Source organism: Chlorocebus sabaeus, chromosome 29, assembly GCF_047675955.1.
Source record: "Chlorocebus sabaeus isolate Y175 chromosome 29, mChlSab1.0.hap1, whole genome shotgun sequence".
In the NCBI taxonomy this organism is placed as follows: Eukaryota; Metazoa; Chordata; class Mammalia; order Primates; family Cercopithecidae; genus Chlorocebus; species Chlorocebus sabaeus.
The window spans coordinates 11,916,545-11,938,720 of NC_132932.1; the positions used below are offsets into that span (position 1 = coordinate 11,916,545).

The window sequence follows — 22,176 nt, forward strand, 5'->3', positions numbered from 1 at the left end:
CTTCTTATTTATTATTAGGAAATACCAATATATGATGCTTTTCCCATTTTACAGATTGCCATGAAAGCTGATTTTCAGTCTCCTAAAATGGGTCCATTGGGTAATTTTGAGAGGGTGAATGTGTGATTCAATAAAAACGAATGGCCTAGAAGAGAAGAATCGAAGAATCCAGCCTGATTTTCAGGACAGAATTAAGATCACTTAATTGAGGATAAAAATATTAAATAAGTCTTTTGAATCAGTGAATTATCAGAAGATAGTGTCTACTGCCTGACATGTTTTTAGATTCTAAGGTGTGCTTAGTGTTCTCTAATGCACACTTACTATGTTACTGTTTAGAAGATTAGAGAAGCAATGTGAAAATGAGTAAATATTAGAAGTCTTCAGATTATAACACATTCCAATCTCAATTTTCTACTGTTTTGCCCATGAATATTTTATTAAAATATATTATATATCTATACAAATAACTATTTTTTCTGAAAAAGATTGAAGACAAATGAAATATATGGAAGGATAGCCCATTGGCCTGTATTCTTTCAATTATGATAAACATCTAAGCATATATCTATACATATATAAGCCTTGAACAATTCACCATCAATAATGAATATATTTATATGGATTTTAAATGAGCCAGTAGTCAGTTAGCATATTCACCCTGATTAAAAAGATATAATGAATTTAGAACAGGCTCTTTATTTACCAGGCTTAAATGCACTTAGCACATTACCATTTTGAGTGAGATTAAAAATTGAAGTATATTCTATACTTTATACTTAGACATTTAAAAATATAGTTTGTATTTTCTCTAAAAGTATAAATCATGTTATGGTTTATGACCTGATTAGAGAAAATGAATTCTCAAAAAATTTATTCACATTCCTCTTCAAGAAACACAATTTCTGTTTTTAAACCTAAAATAAGGTATTATTGATTATGGCTCCATAGCCTATAAAGATCAGAGTGAAACACCAACAAATCAATTTTTATGATTCTCTCTCATGTTAAAAAACAAAACAAAACAAAACAGAGAAACAAGTCCTTCTCCTAAGAAGCACACAATATGAAATCTAAGGGTCTTCTTTGACGCTTAATTCTGAGAGTTTCAACTAAGTCTTCTGGGAAGAGTCTTCTCTCTCACTAATTTGCTTCATACTAGAGCCAAAACTTTCTTCCTAGTCAACTGCTCCAATATCTCTACCTCCAGGTCAAAACTCTTCAGTGACTTCCTGCTAAAATACTAACTGAGACCTCCCTCAACCTTTCCTGGACTGCCCTCAGTGTGTCCCACAGGACCTGAGCTCCTGGAAGCTGGGTCCCTCCTCATTCCCAGACATGGCCTTTCCCCTAAACCTCTGCTTCCCTCATTCTCTCCCTGGACCCTCTGTTTGGAATGACCTTTATTTTTCACCCACTATACACTATCAACATGCCACTCATCCCTGATCCAGCTCAAACTCCCTGCTTCCTAAGTCTTTCTGAACTTAAACCCATCCCTCCTACTTCCCACTGCCCTTTCTCATTCCCGTGGGACTTATATGTTTATTTGGGTCTTACGTGTTTATTGCACAGATGCCTTCCTGCAGCATATGCAACTCTTCAAGTCTGCGTCCCTCCTGCCACCCACCAACCCCGACCCTGACGGCACATAGCACAGTGGTTACACAAAATGGCCTCTTGATTCTTGCTTTGGGGATGATATATACTTAATAGTTACTCACTGTGGCAATATAACAAACTCTTAGGAGCTCAGGCTTTAGTATGATACCACCTAAATTCAAATCCTGTCTCTATTACTTACTAGCTACAGGATCCTTTCGGTGCTTCAGTATCCGTATTTGTAAATGGGCATAGTAATAAAGCCTGCCTCATCCAGTCCTTAGAGAATTGATGATTCAGCGCATGCTAAGTGCACGGCACAGAACTTGCTAGTTCACTATTCTATTGTAAGCATCACTCAAGAGAGATTAAAGAAAAAAAAAAAACTAGATCTGAATAAGTAGGTTAAAACACATCCTCTAAATCACAAGTTAGAATTATTTGAAAATAGAATGATTCACGAAACAACTTACAGCTTATACTTTGCCAGTTAAATTGAGGCTTACGGCAATTTTAAGATCATATTTATATCTAATATTAGACAGAAAATCAATTCATTTGGAGAGGGAATGTAGCAGGTGGATCACTGAATTTCAGGAAGAGCCCACACAGATGCACTAGAAGATGTGATCACTTCCCCAATTTATCAGTCAGGAATTGGAAATGAATCTGGATGGAAACAGAGTGAACAGCAGCAACCGAAGCACCTTATTGAGTGTACCATGCCAGGGACCCCCGAAGTCCTTGAGGGGAATGGCCCAGGCTGTGCTGCTTTACAAGGTGGAGACCTTGCAGATCAGGGCTTATTCCTGGAAGTATACAGCACTTTTATGTTAGAAACAAACACATAATGTGGAACAAATCAAGCACTTCCTGGCCTGAAACGCTTTGTGGCTTTCCATCCCTCACTATGAAAAAGTCAAAGTACTTCAATCTTTTTCACTTTCACATCCGCCAGGGTCCTCTCCAGCTCCACCCTACCCCTGTGTCCTTTCCTGTTCGCCACCAGGCACACTTGATCAATCTATACTGGCTGCCCGGCCATCGCTGGAATTTGACAGTCAAGGTCCTGCCTCACAGCCCTTGAACTTGAGAATTTCCTGCCTGGGAGGGATTTCTCAGATATCCACACGGCTCTCTCCCTTACCTCCTTAAGTTCTCACTCAAATGCCCCCTTTTCCATGAGGCCCTCCCTGGCTAGCAGCTGGAAAAAAGTGCCCTTCCCCACACATATTCCCGGCAATCCTCTTCCTCTTTACTTTTCACCATCTAACATTCTGTATATTGCTTTTGTTTTGTTTATGCATTGTTTCCTGCTATTTTAATAAAAGCTCCAAGTGAGAAGGGAGCCTCCCTCTGGTCGTTATTAGAGTTCTATCACCTAAAGCACTGCCTGGCACAAAGTGGACACTTGATGAACATCTGTGGAACAAATGAATGAACAACAGATCATAAGGCAGCTTATGACCAATCTGAAAAAAGTCCCAATCAAGGACTCCTTGCATTTAAGCCAGATCGTTCATGAGACATTCTACCTTGTATTTTGAAAGATATGTTTTGAAAAATTCATTAGTTTAGGTCAGCGGTTCTTGACTGGAAGTGATCTCTACACCCTCAGAATATCTGGCAACATCTACATACATATTTGGCTGTCACAGCAGGAATGTGGGCAGACGTTACTGTCATCTAGTGTGTGGAGGTCAGGGAGACAGCTGGACACACTACAATGCACGGGCAGCTCCATATAACAAAGAGTGTCCTGGCTCAAAGTATCAATAGTGCCAAGATTGAGAAACTCTGATTAAGCTGGAGGTAATTTCTTAGATCTTCTGGGGAAGGAAGGAGAGAGGGAAGGAGAGAGAAGGAGGAAGGAAAGGAGGACAGGGGAAGGAAGAAGGAGGAAGGGAGGAGAGGAAGGAGAGAAAAAGGAAGAACCACTAACCTAAGCTAATGCTTTTTACAAACCAGATCCTTCAAAATACAAGGTAGAATGTTTTGTGAAAGCCTACTTTAAATGCAAGCCACCACACACCTTGACTTTCTTTAGGTTGGCTACAAGGAGGGAAGAGGAGAAAGACAGAAGGGGGGAAGGGTTTGGGGAAAGGAAGGCAGGCAGGCAAGCTAAGTCAATTGTTGATACTATAGAAAGCCCAAACACACATAACTTTTATGTACAAAACAGAGGGGAGTTAAAAAAAAAAAAAAAAAAAGGCCGGGCGCGGTGGCTCAAGCCTGTAATCCCAGCACTTTGGGAGGCTGAGACGGGTGGATCATGAGGTCAGGAGATCGAGACCATCCTGGCTAACACGGTGAAACCCCATCTCTACTAAAAAATACAAAAAACTAGCCAGGCGAGGTGGCGGGCGCCTGTAGTCCCAGCTACTCGGGAGGCTGAGGCAGGAGAATGGTGTCAACCCGGGAGGCGGAGCTTGCCGTGAGCTGAGATCTGGCCACTGAACCCCAGCCTGGGCGACAGAGCAAGACTCCGTCTCAAAAAAAAAAAAAAAAAAAAAAAAAAAGTCATGTTCACCAAGCAAGGAATCAAAAAAGTGAGATGAGAAAACTGTCAAGGAGAGTCTTTGCTTCTAGTCCCCCAGACCTCTCTAAAGTGTCCCCCACATTCTGGTTACATGTATTCTCATGGGAATAACTGACAAAGTTGTAAAAAAAAAAAAAAAAAAAAAGCAGGGGAAATCCCAAATTGCCATCTCCTCTTTGAGAGCTGCTCGACTGGTGCCGAAGGCCCAAAGCATGTGGCAGGAGCCAGCCGTACCAGGGAGCAGATGCTCCAGACAGGCTCTCTGAGTAACATCAGGGCTATGAGAACGCGGGGAGGAATTAACCAAGCCCGCAAACACAGAAGAAAAGATATTAAGAAGTACAGCATTCCTCCCTCTGCAAACATCATGCAAGTTAGACTAATCTCATGGTTAAATTACAGAGTGCTCCATCCACAAAAATCCACAGATAGCTTGGGAAAAATAAGTCTTTGGGAAGAATAAAGTCTCATTGGCTGATAAAGTCATAATAAGCCTAAAACAAATTGTGTTAATGGTTGGATGAAAAACTGGAATTCTCGCTTCTCAAGGAGTACATTTGGTACACACATTGCTGTCTAATGAAGAGATGAATTCACTCTCCCGTTTCCTGTCCCCCCCCCCACGCCCCCCACCCCGCCATGTAAAGGCATTCTTTGGTGCTTTCTCTTCTGAATTTTGTATTTTTTCCTTCACTGACCCTGGTGCCTTATCTTTTAGTTGGACTGCCAAAACACTTTTCCTTCTCCAAGAAAGGCTCTCTGCTTTCTTCCACAGAGCATTTTTTAATTTTGAAACCGAAAGCAAACATGACTACTAAAAAGACAAATAGAACTTTTGGGAAAATGGTCTTTAGAAGAACTGAGAACAAATGTGCAGTTACCAACAATTAATCTTTGAAGAAATGTACAGTCAGAAGGTATAAAGAAATACATGTGTGTTTTTCATTAATAAATAGAAATTCAGTCATTGATCTATATTTCTTGTAACCAAAGACAAATTCCTACCTTAAGATGGAAAGAATGAAAATGAATTGAAAAACTAGTCAAAATGTTTTGGTTGGTTAAATCAATATTGGACTGAAACAGAAAAAAATTATATCCCTGTATATCTGAAACTACTGAAAATATCAGATAAGAATGAGGAATAAAACAGTCGTTTCCTGCTATAGTTAGGAGGATTTTTCCCCCAGGTTGACAAAGATAAAGCAACTCTAGACCATAGAAACTCATCAACTATAAAATGACTCACAAATTGTTTATTAATAAAGGAAACTTACGGACAGCAAGGGAATGGCAACTTTTCCAAGAAAATCTGGGGGTTTATCTCCATCTTCATCAAACACTGTCACTTCCAAAACATCATGGATATCTTTAATGGGACTGTAACAAAAATACCATGTATTATACACAAAAACACACAAGTGAAGTCTGTTTCATGAAGATCTGGAAACACTGTTTCACTAATTAAGTCTGTATGTCCTTAGAGTATAAAACTACCATTTAATTAAATTCCAAAAATTAAATCAAACTGACTGTATTCCCAAACCTTCCATCATAGAAGATTCAGACATCCATATGAAAAAAAGAAGTCAACTTTTTTACTATGACATTTTTTCAAACAGTATACCTGTACTCAAGGGTAGGACTTTCAAAGAAACTAAAGAAAGGATAGAGAGAAAGCATTAGCAGTGTCCAACCAAAGTGATTTTTAAAAAGCTTCCAAATGAAAGGAGTTAACATTTTTTAAAATTAAGAATTACCTTTAAAATAAAATGGTGATGAAAAATCACTATTTGCTGAAATGCATAGAAAGCCTCTGTTGTTGAAACACAAAATACTACAAACATTTTAAAACTTTTTTTTTTTTTTTAATATTTACCAGAAGCCAGATACCAGGGATAATGAAAAATGGAGCCATGGTGATTGGCAATGAGTTAGTGAAATAAGAGACACTTACACCGGGCCATTGGCAAAGGTGTAGCAGAGTTAATCCACTTTTCATAGAGCCTTGGGAACTTTCTACTAATAGCATTAATTCTACTCAAAATGAACTTTATTTTTTCACTTATAAGCACAGGACAGAGCACTGATTTAGCTTCGTGGGGGCAGTATATCACCATTTCACCCAAATTCAACAGGGGCCTCCCCTCAATGTTCAGGTGCCTTGAAATCTAAAGCAAACTAAGATCTTAAATATATCCAGCCTTCTAAATGCCTGGGTTTGATAGTGCAGGCAGAGAATCACTGTGGGATGGGTCACTCATATAAACTGGAATATAAGGAACCTTTGGGAGTCTCTAAGGAGTCACAGAAAATCTGTATTTTCCTAAAGATTTTGGCAGAATACAAGGCTCTGGCATTAACATGATTTTAGAACACATAAGATCCTTGAATTTAAGGCAGGTCTCCATTTCCTTAACCCAAGAATGAATTAATCTAGAAATATGGAAGCTTCCATTTACTCATAGATTAATTTAGTCACTAAAAGATCTACTTTAGAAATGACTCCTATAACAGTCCGTTGCAGTTCCAAACGGTCTCTTCTATTATTAACACCACACACTATAAAATGAAAGGATAAAATGTTTTCAAAAGAAAAAACAATAAAATTTACTCTTTGCCCATAAAAATGGACAGAAAATTCCACTCAAGAGCCCCAGACTACCTTCCAAGCATAGCAGAAATAATTTCAGAGGTTAAAGCACTTACAATGTAAAAACTTTGTTCCATTCAGGGTTGAGGTTTTTGTAGACGGTATGCGTCTGAAGTCGGTCATTGCCTAACTCCAACAAGCAAAATGGGTCACTCTTCCCTGGAAAGGTAACATACACATTGGTCAAAGACAACTGAATCTCAGAAGAGACAAGGGCAATATGAACAAGAGTCAGATAAAGTTGTGCTTGCTGAAAGAGGGAACAAAAGACTCCTTTTCCAATGAGTCATGGAGGCCCTGTGTGGGAATCCAGGAGACAGGCAGAGGCTACAAGTGTTGTACCTTTAGCATACTTAACGGGTTAGAACAAACACACCACCTTGATATGGTGTGGTTGTGTCCCCACCCGAATCTCATCTTGAATTGTAGCTCCCATAATTCCCATGTGTTGTGGGAGGGACCTGGTGGGAGGTAATTGAATCATGGGGGCGGTTTCCGCCATACTGTTCTTGTGGTAGTGGGTAAGTCTCACGAAATCTGATGGTTTTAGAAGTGGTTCTTCTTTCACTTGGTTCTCATTCCCTTTTGCCCGCTGCCATGTAAGACATGATTTTCACCTTCTGCCATGATTGTGAGGCCTCCCCAGCCATGTGGAACTGTGAGTCCATTAAACCACTTTTTCTTTATAACTTACCCAGCCTTAGGTATACCTTTATCAGCAACGTGAAAACGGACAAAGATCAGGCCTTGAAAGCCAGTGGCCACACACATTTCACAGGAGTGGGAATCTCTTTGGCATGAGAGCCCATTTCTTTGTTTTTAAAATGAAGTTCATCTCTGTTTCCTTCCTAAATTCTAAGTCAATCTGTATAATTACAATTCTATAACTGGAAACCTATAACTTACAGGCTTCTACATGGCTATAAGAGGAAGTGAGAAAAAGTGTAAAACTGGTTCTTTAGGCGTTAAGCTCTGCTCCTAAGCAAATGGCCACAAATACTCATGATCCTGTATACTCAGTACATTATGAGAAGACATGAGTTACATTTTTGGTGTCATCAAACAAACAAACAAAAAAGTATAACTCAATAAAAGTCAGAGTTTTTAACTTAACAAAAAAACTAAACTCATCTTTCACTTCTCACCTCTTCTCTTTCCACTCTATCTCCCATATTTGCACACCAAAAAAGGTAAGAAATTTCCAAATCCAAAGTTAGACCTACAGTGTTACGAAGCAAAAAACTCACTTCCCTTTTGTTGTGTTTGGCGGAAGGATGTGGAATTGGAACTGTCAGAGAAAGAATGAATGGCTCCATAACGTTCATAGGACGTTAATGCATTGCTGGCCTCTGCAGCGCACTGGCACTTTACAAAGCAGCGCTTGCTAAATTAATTGGGGGCACAAGGACAGATGCTGTTCCAACAAATGGCCAAGGAGTCTCAGACCAGGGCCTAAGCCAGAGAGTGCTCAGGCCTCTTGACCTGCTGGCCTACCATTCAGGTCACTGAACCTCCATCTAATTCGTTTAATAACCAGGCGCTCTGAGGTACAGCACATCAATAGAGATACTGATACGTGCAGGAGCCTGCATGAAGATTATTGTTTAAAAAGGGAGGAGAAGAAGAGCAGACACATGGGTGATGATTTGTATTAAACAGGAGATTCCGCTCAACTGACTAGTGGCCTGGACACTTAGATCCCTGGCCAAAGCTTTTAAGTCAATGCTACTATTTCAGTTACTAGCAGACAATGATCAAGCCAGACATAAAGGAATGAGTGAGGGTTTTCGATTGTAAACAATGGAAATAGTCGCTGTCTACATGTAGCAGAAAAGAAATTTATAAAATAATATCAAAAAGCATTCAGAATTCCTACAAAGTTTGGAGAATCGGGCTAAAAAATATCACTATAAACCAAAGAATACTTAAGCACAAGAAACTCAGCCCATCTCACACCAGCAAAAGTCTGTTGTGGCCTCTGCTTCCCCAGAATACTGCTCCCACAATTCACTTCCAACATGAATTCTCTACTCCTGCTTCTTTGCCTCACTTAAGGCCGATGCAAGGGGCTCTGGAGCCTTTCATAGCCAAGTACTCAGACCTGAAAGGCCAGAATCACCAAGGGAATACTGCATTTGTAGCCTCTGTGAATGAAAGTGGGCTTTGACCTCTTCTTCAACATAGACAATGGGAAATGATTCAAACACGGAAGGGGTTTCAGGTGCTGGGGAGTCAAAATCAAACTAACATAAAAATCCATCTGCACCCACAAAAAGTCTTGTTTATTGAAAGACAGTTTACTCTGGCCATGTGGTTTGCAGGGGAAGAGGCTGGAGTTAGCTGGGAAAAAGCCTACCAACATATAACAACACCATTTCCTCTTCAGCAATTGTGAACAAGAAGACACCATGTACTTTCGGCTTAATGCTCAGGTATACCATGCTTGATTTCTCAACCCAGGCTGAAACAGCTACTTAACCGTTTGTCAGACTATTAGTAGGTGTCAGCACTGCTCCTCTGGAGACACCAGCATGACACGCCATCAGCAGTTGCTCCAGGGAAACCGTCTGACACTTTTAATGAAAACCCTGGGGTTACTCCACAGCAGGGCAGAGATGCTGCCTGGTCCTGTTGAGGCACAGGTGGGCTCGTTCTGTGGCTCCCGCTCTCTCAAGCAAGCACGCTCTTAGCTGTCCCAGCTAATGAGGAACAGACTTTCCTTCAGAAACCAGGAACTTCAGTTATGTGTCTCCAAGGGACACATTGTACCAACTCTCTGAAGATAATTCAGTCAAAGCTCATTAAAATGCTGCATTTATTAATATTACAGAATACACAGAGAGAAGCAAGAAGAAACAAAGACATTAAAATGTTTACATAGTAATTTACGCACACTTTAAGGATTGATTTCTCTTAAAAAGTTTCAGATACATGGGGACTTTTAGTAAAATTTAAATAACAAATATTGTTTGAGATAACAAGTATCTTTCATGATAAAGGAAATGTCCAAATGCTCACCAATGGTACTGAGAGAAAAGGACAAGGCAGACTGACATACATGCATTTGAGGCTGTGCTTTTCCTCTTTGTATCACCCATTTCACAGGAAAAACATCTAGAAGACCTCCTCTGTGTCCAGATGCCACATCACCTTGACACATTTATGCCACCGACAATTCAATTTCAAATTGAGGTTTAGCACTTTGCACTCAATAGCCTTTGCTCTTTTCCAACATTGCTTTAAAATTTATTTGTATTTCTTGAATGGCAAGTAAGGGAGGTTCACTTAAACAGCTTTACCTTTGTATCAATTACAGAAGTTGAATAACAAATAATAAATGTGTTGCAATAGTCATATCATTCATTTGATAACCGATAACCTTTTTTTTTTTTTTTTTTTTTTTTTTAATGGAGTCTCGCTCTGTTACCTAGGCTAGAGTGAAGTGGTGTGATTTGGTTCACTGCAGTCTCTGCCTCCTAGGTTCCAGCAGTTCTCCCTCCTCAGCCTCCTGGGTAGCTGGGATTATAGGCATGCACCACCATGCCCAGCTAATTTTTGTCTTTTTAGTGGAGACAGGGTTTCACCATGTTGGCCAGGCTGGTCTCAAACTCCTGACCTCAGGTGATCCACCCGCCTCAGCCTCCCAAAGTGCTAGAATTACAGGCATTAGCCACCATGCCCAGCCCATTTGATAACCATTTATTAAGCATATAGCTTAATAAATGTTCCTAGCACTAAACTGACCCTGACATACAATGATCACCTAAGCTATTACCTGCAAGGGACTCTCATAACGGTCTCTGCTATTCTGAAAATGCTGCCTTTTCCAAGAAAACTTTCCTCACTCTCATCCCACAGCAGACTGAGTTGTTTCCATTTCAGATCTCCAATTGTGTATTGCCCTTACTTCTCTTATATCCCACATTTGTAAATTTCCACTCCACAGTCAAGATGTGTATTCACTTAAGGGTCCTGATGCAGGCACACCCAATATATGAATGCTCTTACCATCCCCCAAGAAGAGTGCCATGGCCTAGGGACAGAGGGCAGTGGTGAAATGCAGATGAGAATATGAAAGTTCAAAGAAATGTAATTCGGTTCAGAAAAGTTCAGAAAGATTTCTTAGTGGGGGTGATTCTTAATCGAGGTTTACAAGGGGAGTGTTTGATAAGCAGAAATGGATAAGTCCTTCTTGTTGAGATGGGACAGGTCAGAGCATCAAATTTATTAGGAAGATATATATCTCCCTAATAAAAAATGAGATACATATGTATCTCATATATATGATATATATGTAAGTCTCATATATCTCATATATCTATGTATCTCATATATATGAGATATATATGTATCAATCATAGCTCATGGTACTGTAACTTCGAATTCCTGGGATCAAGTAATCCTCCTACCTCATCTTCTACGACTAGCTAGGACTACAAGGACATGCCACCACTGTTGGTTAATTTAATTTTTTTTTTTTTTTTTTTTTTTTGGTAGATACCAGGTTTCATCATGTTGACCAGTCTGGTCTGGAACCCCTGGGCTCAAGCAATCCTCCCTCCTTGTCCTCTTAAAGTGTTGAAATTACGGGTGCGAGTCACTGTGCTTGGCCCTAAGTGTTTTCTTCTTCTAACTCCACTTCCCCGCCACTTCTCAAGCCCCCCAACAATATCATCATTCACTGATCTTGTCTAACATCTTCTCATTTTCATTCTCCCCTCAAAACATTTGCTCCTCACAGCTGCCAGAATAAACCTTTGTAAGTTTGTATCGGATCATATCATTCCCTTAATAGTTTTCCAAATTTGTTCACCTGGCCCCAAAGTTCCTAGGTTATCCAGTCCCACCTAAGACATGAACATCCTCTCCCCTGAGAGGTCCCTTTTGCTTTCTGTCTTCTGGTCCTGCTTGCTTTCTTCCAGACCTCTGAAAAAGCTGGGCAGGCCCTGGAACATTGCTGTTTTCTTATTTTCAAGTGCCTTTCCTTCATCTCTGCAGTGCCAACTGTTTCTCATGTCTCTATTTGACATCTCTGCTAGAACATCACTTCCTGCAGAATCTCCAGTCAGGCATCCCTTCCATAAGAATTAACACCAACCATGTTCTTGACCTTAGCAGTATAATTGAAATTAGACAGCCACTGGTTAAATCAGTCACTTCATATGAGATCAGGGACCAATTCCTCTTTTCTACCATGTCACCAGGAAAAATCATAAGGTATCACACAGAATAGAAAAGGTATATTTGCTAAATAAATGTAAATGTTACTAAGAACCCACCCATTACTATAGAAGCAATTCCTGTTAATTCATGGAATGTCACAAATGAGCTGAATTCGTTCACCCTCATGGTGCCATTAAGTTATAAACCACTAAGTCATCCATATATTCCCGAACTTTGCATTGACTACAGTCCATTTCTTTGGCAGGTCGTTGAAGGAGACGGCCTGCCAGAGACAGATTTATGTAGTTTTTAATGTGTTTTTCAAAAGTTGGTCTTGATTTGGGCTTAGCTATCCATGAGGATCTCATGAAAATTAAAAACATTCAATCACGACTACTGAGCTTTCTAGAAATTGCAATTATAGTCATCGCTTTGAAAACAGGGCATCTTTAAGAGATGAGGTATTGCTATGGATACAGCTTCAAGAGACAGACAATTAAATGAAAGCATAATATGGGCATGTGGTTTAAAACTCAGTGAACAATAACCGTGAGACTATTCCTCTTCTGACACAAGCAGTCTTATGTTTCAAAACAAAAACAGCAATATAAAAAAATCTTGTAGTCACTACTATAATTTACAGAAACAACTCAAAAGTCAGTATTATAGTACATGACAGAAATATTTTTACTCTATAATGTGGGGTCTAAGTGCCCTATTTTGGTCAACAGTTTAACAACAATAACAAAAAGATGAACACACCAAGCTATTTTATATTAATAAAATTATCATCCAGATTATCAAAATGTAAAATTCAAGCACTAAAGTAGTTCAGTATGACAATTCCTCTGCCATGAAGCATATTTTTTGTCTTCTTTTTAAGCACTCAGTAGAAATAGAAACAAAAAGAAACAGTGGTAACTAGATTTCTAAAAGTGGCTGAAGAGATAAAAGTAGTTATCAGCTTCTACATCTAACATGATCAAAAATTAGGGAAATTGTAAACAATAAGTGAACAAAAAAACCTATACAATTCTTCATGTATCAAATATACTCTAATAAAATCATTTAATAAAGAATGGGGAAAACAATTACTAAGCACAAAATATGTATCAGGCATGTTCATTTAGGATTTGATTTAACCCTTAAAATACCCATGAGGACATACAGGCTTAGGGGGAGCCTAACGCCAGTATGTAGGAGAACTGAGATTAACACATGGGTCTCTGCTTCTGTATGGCTTCTATGTCATTATACACAGGGATTAAAATGAGAGGCAGCTACCACACAAACAAAAGGCAAAAACATAGGCACTAATTTTTATCTTCAATGAATACATCATTGAACTGGACACTGATTTAGTTAAGGCTGAATCCAGGGCCCATGGAAAAGGCTCATGCACTTACCCAAGGAATGGAATATTTTACCGCAGTTATAGCCCAGATCTGTGTGGGGGACAGACCAAGAGCTCCTCCTAATGGCATAGCCAAGGAACCAGTGAACTGGAAATGCAACCCCCGATTTTGAAGAAGGTCTCCGTCTATTTCAAAGGTACACACTACCTTCTACACCTGATGTCCTGCAGTACAGGAGCGAAGGCAGAGTGAAGATTGAGCCTTCTCTTAGGGATCACAAGCTCCCTAAGGGTGTGTCTGTTAACCAAGTGTGGTGCTCGATGAATATCCATTGTCAGTTACCAGAACTGCCCCCAGGCTGACTTTCCTGAAGTTGAGAAATATTTAAAAAGTGGTAGAGGAAGCTATACTGGGTTCCCTGGAAAGAAACAGGGGTTCTGGAATTAAATGTATCTTTATTCTCCTGGATCAGGCAATTGTTATGGTCCTATTTATCAAATAAGGATACTTTATAATAACCTGAATTTCTTGTCTGGAAACATATGTTTATTTCTCCTCTGATAGATATTTTGAGATTATGCTAATTTGGGAGTTATTTCATTTATTAACAGTGGAAAGAGAAAAGGGTCCAACTGACACCTTTATTACCAAGATACCAAGAGGATCCAGATATATTTGGAAACTTTTCATGATTGATGGCTGGTTTTGTGGTTTTGTTTTAATGGCAAAGAGTGCCAAAAAGTCTCAAGGGTGAAATAAAAATCCCCAGGAGAATTCTGGAAGGCAAGCAACTCCAAATTGTGAGTCAAGATGATATTTCCAGTTTTGTCCCTCCATTGTCTCCTGATAATTCCCTAGCTTCTCATCATAACATATAGATTATTAGAATAATGGAAACATGAAAAATGAAGATGAGTGATATGGTTTGGATCTATGTCCCTACCCAAATCTGAGATCCAGGTGTTATCCCCAGTGGTGGAGGTGGGGCCCAGCAGGAGGTGATTAGATTATGGGGGTGAATCCTTCATGAATGGTTTAGCACTATTCTCTTGGTGCTGTCTCCTGATGGAGTTCTCATGAGATCTGGTTATTGAAAAGTGTGTAGCATCGCATCCCCTACCCCACTGGTCCTGCCCCTGCCATGTAAGACTCCTGCTTCACTGCTCCTGCTTTGTCTTCCATCAAGAGTAAAAGCTCCCTGAGGATTCCCAAGAAGCAGAAGTTGTCATGCTTCTTGTACGGCCTGCAGAACCGTGTAAACCTCTTGTTTTATAAATAATCCAGTCACAGGAATTTCATTATAGCAATGTGAGAACAGATTAAACAATGGGATTGTGCTATAAAAAGAGAGGATATTGAAGCCTATACTGCATTTTCTGTTGTGCTGTTATGTCACTTCATATCCTCCCACAGTGAGCTATGCGTGGAGGGCTGCTCTGATTGCTTTGTTGCTACTCTTGGCATGGTGAGTTAAAGAAAACTCCCTGAAATTTCTAGTTCCCCTATTATGCTAGGATTCTGAGTGGGTAGGGGGCATCCTAGGAGGAACAGGGTAAGGGCCATAAGTATGAAGCAGAGGGAGACTGAAGAATGGCCTCTTGCCTTTGGAACATCCTTTATGGGGAAGGAGGTCTCTTACAAGAATTATTTTAGAGAATAAAACTAATAAAGAGAAAGCTTAAGTAACAGGAAGGTAGCTGTATGAACCACATTTTGATTTTAAGAATGTTAAGGAAGAATCATTGATTTGGTGTGGAATACTTGGCATACGCATCATGCCAATGGTGGCCATGATGGTTTCAATTCTTAGTGCTGAATTAACCCCAACACGTTACAATCCTGGCAGCTTCTCAGCAGCATCCTATCAATTATAATAAGGTTATCCTGAATAATCTGCACACATGTGCTGAGCATACCAAGACAGTTTCCTACTCTTCATTGGCTGATCTCTCTCAATGGGTAAGATTGCTATTGTCATGTATCCTGAAAGGTGATATAATCTGGACTGAAAAACATTTCAATTCTCTAACAATTTTCCCATTAGCCCATTGTTTACTATATTATTTTTTACAGTTTATGAGATTAAGTTTGTATTTTCTTACAACAGTATTAATTTATGATCAGATGTGCCCCTGGGCAGCATATACCATGACTTTCTGTCTGGGCCTCTACTGTGGATATGAAACCTGTTATACTGTCCATTTCTCAGCATTGTCCAGAATAAAATGTTCCTCTTTCTCAGTTAATCATTCGAATGTGAGTTATTTTCTTCTTAAAATACCTGCGTTTTAAGACTAGCAGTAGCTTCGTGAAGTATGTTGGTCTCGTCAAACATTACACACAGCTATTCACCTTGAGCCTCCAAGTACAATTTATCATTTGTTTCATGAATCAAGGCTGTGGCCTGGTTTACCACAAAAGTAATGACATCAGGCTGCATCACCTATCACTTAAAAATGTTAGGTTATGCTGGGCACAAGGAATTTGTGAAGCAAATTGTTTAAAAAATATTTGACAGGCTTTTCTACTAGAATAACTGCTCATGGTTATCCATGTCTAACACTGGCATAGACCTGAGAAAAAATAGCTTTTACCAATTTTAGAGATAGGCTACAAAGAAGATAGATTACTTAAGATTCTTTGAATAAAGTCTTCCCTCATACACAAATGTCAGAAATGCTAAAAAATGCCAAGATAAATATACATTTAAATTTATTAACAGATAGCTTCAATCACAAAAAATAGCATATTTATTAAAAAGGCATAATTTAAAAACAATAAACATACCTTTTTATACATTAGAGAATTAAAGCCTTTGCCAACTGTAAATATCATAATACTGCTAATATACACAGATTTAGGCTTATTCATATATTTTAACACATTTGAAAATGTATACACTATTTTCCTTTACAGATAAAACAACTTTATGAGAAACAAATTCACCTTAGTATATATATTTTATTCTAATGTTCTAAAATACTAACATAGTAATGAGTATTCAATTTTTCCAAAGTTGAATTTCTTGTTATGCCTATATAATCACAACATCAATAGGAATATCCTTCTAATTTGATCCCAGTGGCTTGAATGACCTATATTTTCTTTTTCTAATGGTTATTCAAAAAGAGGTGGATGGCTTTAAAATTAGGAAACTACTGAGCATAGAGTTTACCGTATGCATTCATTCACTCCTCCAGGACATGCAGTCCCTTTGCTCCCAGAACATAACTATAACTTCTGTATGGACTACTGCCAAGACTAATCCCTATGGACTTTTGCTTTATCAGGATTCCTGAACTTTAGGTGAAACTAAACTGAAGCATCTATTATTGTGGTTACTTCATGTTGTTTTTAGAAACATGCAATTACCACAAAATAAAAATATATGATAAAAGAAAAGCTGAAAGAACAAAAGGTTCCCTTTTGCACCGTGTCTAAAATGACCATCATTCTTTAGAGAATGTCCCTGGTTATCTGGAGTAAATGCATTTTTTTAAATTTGTAGGTGAATGCTTTACTCCCCTAGCAACTGCAATAAATGAACGCTGATTTACAAAGTAAGGTCACCGGAAAATGAAGGGTATAGAGTAGGAATAGTTAACGAATAGTTACTTAATTCCTTAAATGTTCCTGGCACTGACAAACATGGGTGGCTTCTCTGATCCTGACCCAATGGCACTGCTGAGTTCTGTTTTATTTTTTACTACGTACTTCGAATCGGTAACAATAATGATAACAGCAATGACGCCTGATCCCCACTATAGGCCACGATCGCTAACCTCTTAGAGGTATTCATTGCTACCTCACTGTAATCTGAATCCACTTCTTTTTTCACATAGAAAAGTTAAATTACAACTATCTGGAATAAGTCCACTTTGTAGCCCTAAAGCAGTGCCTTGGTTGGAACACTCTGGGGGATTCACACAGGAGCCTGACAATGTATAAACATAGACTGTGAAATTCCGTCCTAAAACAAAAATCATTACGGTCTAAACACATGTTTAGCCAATGACAAATCACTTTTCCTCAATTCACAATAGCAATAATTTTCTCATAAATACAGAAATAGTAAAACACCAGGGCATTTAACCAAACCACACAGCATTATTTCATTTCTAACTACAGTTATTGTTATTGGAATTTGTTGGTACTTACCTTCATCTACTCCAAACCTACCTACCGAATACCTTGAATGTAAAACAACAAAATGAAAACATTTCTCCCAAAATTATTCTTCCATAGAGAGGGTCTTTACAAAGACTCTTTCTTCAGGTATCCTCTCCTATTCACTTTATTTTAATAGTTAAAATACTCTTTGGAGATGATACACTGGCCTGAAACAATCTTTATATAAACAGTTTTGGGGGCTTTATATGGAGGTTACTTGATAAGCAGGTTAAATAAATTAAGTTTTTCAAAAGTGTTTCCATTAGCCAGGTGTGGTGGCAGGTATCTGTAATCTCAGCTACTGGGGAGGCTGAGGCAGAAGAATTGCTTGAAACCAGTAGGCGGAGGTTACAGTGAGCCAAGATGGCGCCATTGCACTCCAGCCTGGGCGACAGAGCAGGACTCCGTCTCAAGGAAAAAAAAAAAAACAAAGAGTTTCCACATATGGATTTTGTTGTACACAAGCCTTCAAAAAATACTCTTCATGCATTACAATTAGTCACTGGAGATTCAAAAATATATATATGCAAGTTACAGAAAGAATTTTTTTAAATGCTAGAGGCATAAATGAGTTCTTGGGGCTGGAGACATTTCCTGAGAGAACAACAATTGTGCATTCAAAAAGTGCTGTATGTAAACAATTAGACAGAAGTAAAAATAATTTTCTCTGGGAAACTCATAGGCAATTCTAAATGTGCTTTAGGGATGACAGAACCACTAATGTCAAAGGCACATGTGAAATGTTGACTGTTTTCATAAAATATAAGTAAAAAGAAAAATGTCTTAACATGAGATTACAAACATTTGCAAAAATACTAGTGAATATTAAGAGCAATCATCTGAGTACTTTACCTACAAACCTCAAAAATTATATCTTCTATTTGGCCCAAAAACCATTTTTGGATCTTCTCACTAGTCAGGATCATCTTATAGAGTAGTCATTTCTATTGTTTCATTTTTGAGCAGGGTGAGGAGAATTTTTTTTTCTTTCAACTAAGTTTATATTTCCTAAAATGTCTGTAATATAATGTGCTGAAAATTAAAGTTCTCTTTTCCAATGGTTGAACTTCCTCAAACTCAGTCTCAGAAATTTAGAGGCTGTAAAAATATAGTGAAATTGTTCCTGTCTGGAAGGAAGAAAAACAGTAGCCCACATTTTAAAAATACGGGATATATATTTTTAAAAACCATGCAATCCTGAATCAATAGATAGAACCATGCTGTAGAATACTCTTTGTATTCATCAATTTACTTGGTAAATAGCATCTGTCATGTAGGCGGCTAAATTGTTAGTCAGCACAAGGGGGTAATTTGGCAATGAGTGGGGAGCTGCTGTCAGACACTGGCGTGTCTGGATGACTCTACGTGCGGCAGAGCATAATTCAGCACAAAGCATGTCTGCTTTGGCCTCTTTCTAAAAGTTCAAGTTACAGAAGCACCAACAGAAACTTCCTATAAGACAATGTCAACTGCAAAGTGGTCCCAGGGCCTAGACTCTGGTCATTGTTACAATGAGGTGCCAGCCGGATCTGACTTCAAGCTCAGATTTATGAACCATGTGAACGATTCAGACAGAGAGCAGCGAAAAGCAAGAAGTCGAATCGCTGTCATTTGAGGTTACACAGAAAAGCTTGACCAATAACTTAATTTAACAACTAAAGAAGTCGTGACTCATAATCCACAAATATTTTTGAAGCTCAATAGATCTGAAATTGCTGAATCAGCATAAAATCATTTGAAAGAAATGTGTAAAAAAAGGTGCATTATGTGAAAGAAATTGCTCAAGTCGGCCTCTTTTTTGCTATGACTCTATTTGAAGGAGCATGACTGTTATATTCATACTTCTACTTATTAAGCATTTTGCTTTGCCAGGAGATTGCTTCAAAGCAGGAAATAAAGATAAATTAGAAAACAAAAGTGTCCTGTACCTGAGAAATCTGCCGCTAAGAGATCTGCTGCCTTTAAAACCTTCACTTGTAAAATCCCGACGTCTTTCATATCTTTCAGGGAGTTCCGTAAGCACTGAGGGTTGAAAGGGTGATAACAAGTGAAAACAGCTTTTTAATATACTATTTAATGTCATAAAGTCCCATAGGAAGTGCATCCTAGATTTATCTTCCTTTCTCTTATGAAATCTTAAAAAAAAAAAAAAATTCCCCCAAAATGTATTATATAAGTTAACAGGCCAGTTAGGCGCTTATAGCAGCCAAATTAAAAGAAAAGTGGCTGAGAATTAATTAACTACACATTTAAAATAAACCAATTAGAAGCACATATAATCTACTTTTAACATTGCCTCCTGGTGATAGCATAGATACCCCACCGGGAAAATGTGTGGGTAGAATTACATTGATACTCTTTTTCCCCCCTTCTTTCTCATTAATGCAACTTTTAAATCACTCTAAAACACAACATTATTCTGACCTCGTTAGTACAAACTTTATGGATACCAGAGGACTAAACTTGGACCCATCACAGATACTTATTACCACTGCAAAGAGAGTTGGGGTGGAAACAGAGTAAATTTTCTGGTCTATGTTTTAGCTAGCTCGTTGAATTAGAGATTAAGCATCTAGTATCACCCTAGATTCATGTTTACTTTAGCCTTGAGTTTGTACGAGCCAAAGTCTGAATCTACATCTACTGCTCATTCTTAAGCACATATAGCAATATTTGGATGTTTATATACACAGCATCCTTAAGAAATCGTGCATGAAAGAGGCCAGCAGATAAACTCTCTTCTCATGCCTCCAGAACACACCTACTGAAAAAGACACTGCCTTAAAGCCGTTGGATATGCTATTTGTCATCATTAGATAGCTAAAAACCTGTGATAAACAGATCCCAAGGATTTACGAAAGGCTATTAAAATACTTGTTATTTAGGCATTTCAGATAGAATAACACAAGCTTAATAACAGTTTGCCTAACTTAATATGCATCATTCCTAAAAATATTAAAGTTGTTTCTCCTATTTTCAACCTAAACAAACAAACAAAGCAATTAGTTTTTAAACTAAGAGAATACATTTGAAATGAAGTGCTTTTACAATTTAGAAGTGGAAATGCCTTTAAAGATGATCTGTTCTTACAACCTGAAAAACAAATCCGGGGGCTGTAACTTGTGTTTTGAAACAGCATTCGTTCCCTCTAACACGCTGGCCAGCTTGCTAGCTGAAGAAGCACTCAGTATTTCTATTTTGATCATAGCCTCTTCAAACCTCTTTTCGATTACTACTCCTCAAATCCTAAAGCATTATTCAAAGCAGGCATTACTTTATCCACTTTACACCTAGATGTAGATGGTATCTAATGTTACTTTATAAATGCACAAAACTCCTCATGAATTTGGTAAATTTGTCAACTTATCCACTGGAAAGCTTGGGGAAAAGTTGTATCCTTCACCATTAAATTTTCATTTGCTTACCTAATCAGAGAGAATGTTAATAGTGAGTTGTGTCAAACCTTCTTCACAGTATGCCAAGCTCACATGCACAATCTGCATTGACAATGAGCTATGTGGCTAGGTCTTGTACTCCCGAAGATAAAGAATTATTCAATTAATCAATACATCTACACAGTGAAGGATCCTGGTGACACTAAAGTTTATGCTGAGAATGACAGTACCATTGAATAGAGATTCATCTTTGCTTCATTTTCATGCCACTTTCCTAAAACACGCCTTCCCTGTGTGGCACTAAAATAAACATATTGATTTATAAAGAAGATAGGATAAAAGCAGAATGCAAATAAAGGCACCTAGAAAGCCAGAGTACAAAAAATAAACGAAGAGGACACAGCCATTTCATTTAAAAATGCAGTGGACTGTTAAGCACACTGTAACTACTTAGGGAGAAATCACACACTGCTCTTATCCAGAGTAGTTCAGAACAGCAGTCCTTCATGTTCAGCTAGTGTCATTGCTTTACAAGGCACGAGCAGGTTCTCACTTGATCCTAAGAAGTTCTGCAAAGGTATCCATAACATTGCAAACATTAATGGCTGGTAAAGTTATTTGTGAACTTATATTAAAAGTCCTATTTACACACACAGACAGGCTAAGCAGGAGTCTGCTTCCCTGGGGATGTCAACATTCCCTAAAGACTTGCTAAAAGCTAAAAATTCAGAATATCTTTTTGCCATTTAAAATAGCAAAACCAACTCTTAATTCTACTGTCACCTTTTCACTAATGCATTAACCCTTAAGTCTGATGCCTTGTTTTATGACGTACAATGAAACTTGGGACAAAGATCTCTTTTGATGTAGTTTTTCAATTCAGAGACTTTGTTTCAATAAAGACTTTGTTTTAAAAGAGAAGGTGGGAGGAGGGGGAGTGTACAATAAGGCAAAACACTCACATATCGCTGGGTAATCTGCTTTCTTTCGCTGGGGTCTGCTAAGGGGCAGACACATAGATCAGAGATGGAGACCCCCGCACAGGGTGTAAGTGTGACCAACATAAGGAGAGCCCCCAGACAGCTGTCCAGTGGCAGCTCCAGGCAGTTGGCTTGCTTCAGAGGGAGTGCCGAGATATCCACTTTACACCTAGAAAAGTTTCAGGAATCAGAGAAAGAAAAGTTATTAATTCAAGGCCATTGTGGTACCTCCAAAGCACCTGGCTTTGATTTCATCATCCCCCAAAACTCACTCTGTCTGGTCTTAGGTTTATTGAACAGCGAAGGTTGCCCCAATTCA

At 38.5% G+C, this 22,176-nt stretch overlaps 1 protein-coding gene across 6 annotated transcripts in view; it reads right to left on the reverse strand.

Moving 5' to 3' along the window:
• Positions 1 to 22,176, reverse strand: part of MCTP2 (multiple C2 and transmembrane domain containing 2) — a 257,893-nt gene that overhangs the window by 97,577 nt on the left and 138,140 nt on the right. For all 6 annotated transcript variants that reach the window (XM_007990508.3, XM_007990506.3, XM_007990502.3 and 3 more), the window contains 4 exons: positions 21,840 to 22,026; positions 19,411 to 19,504; positions 6,851 to 6,953; positions 5,419 to 5,521 (listed from right to left, as the gene is read on the reverse strand). In XM_007990508.3, the coding sequence (XP_007988699.1) occupies positions 5,419 to 5,521; positions 6,851 to 6,953; positions 19,411 to 19,504; positions 21,840 to 22,026 (487 nt within the window). The remainder of the gene's footprint in view (positions 1 to 5,418; positions 5,522 to 6,850; positions 6,954 to 19,410; positions 19,505 to 21,839; positions 22,027 to 22,176) is intronic.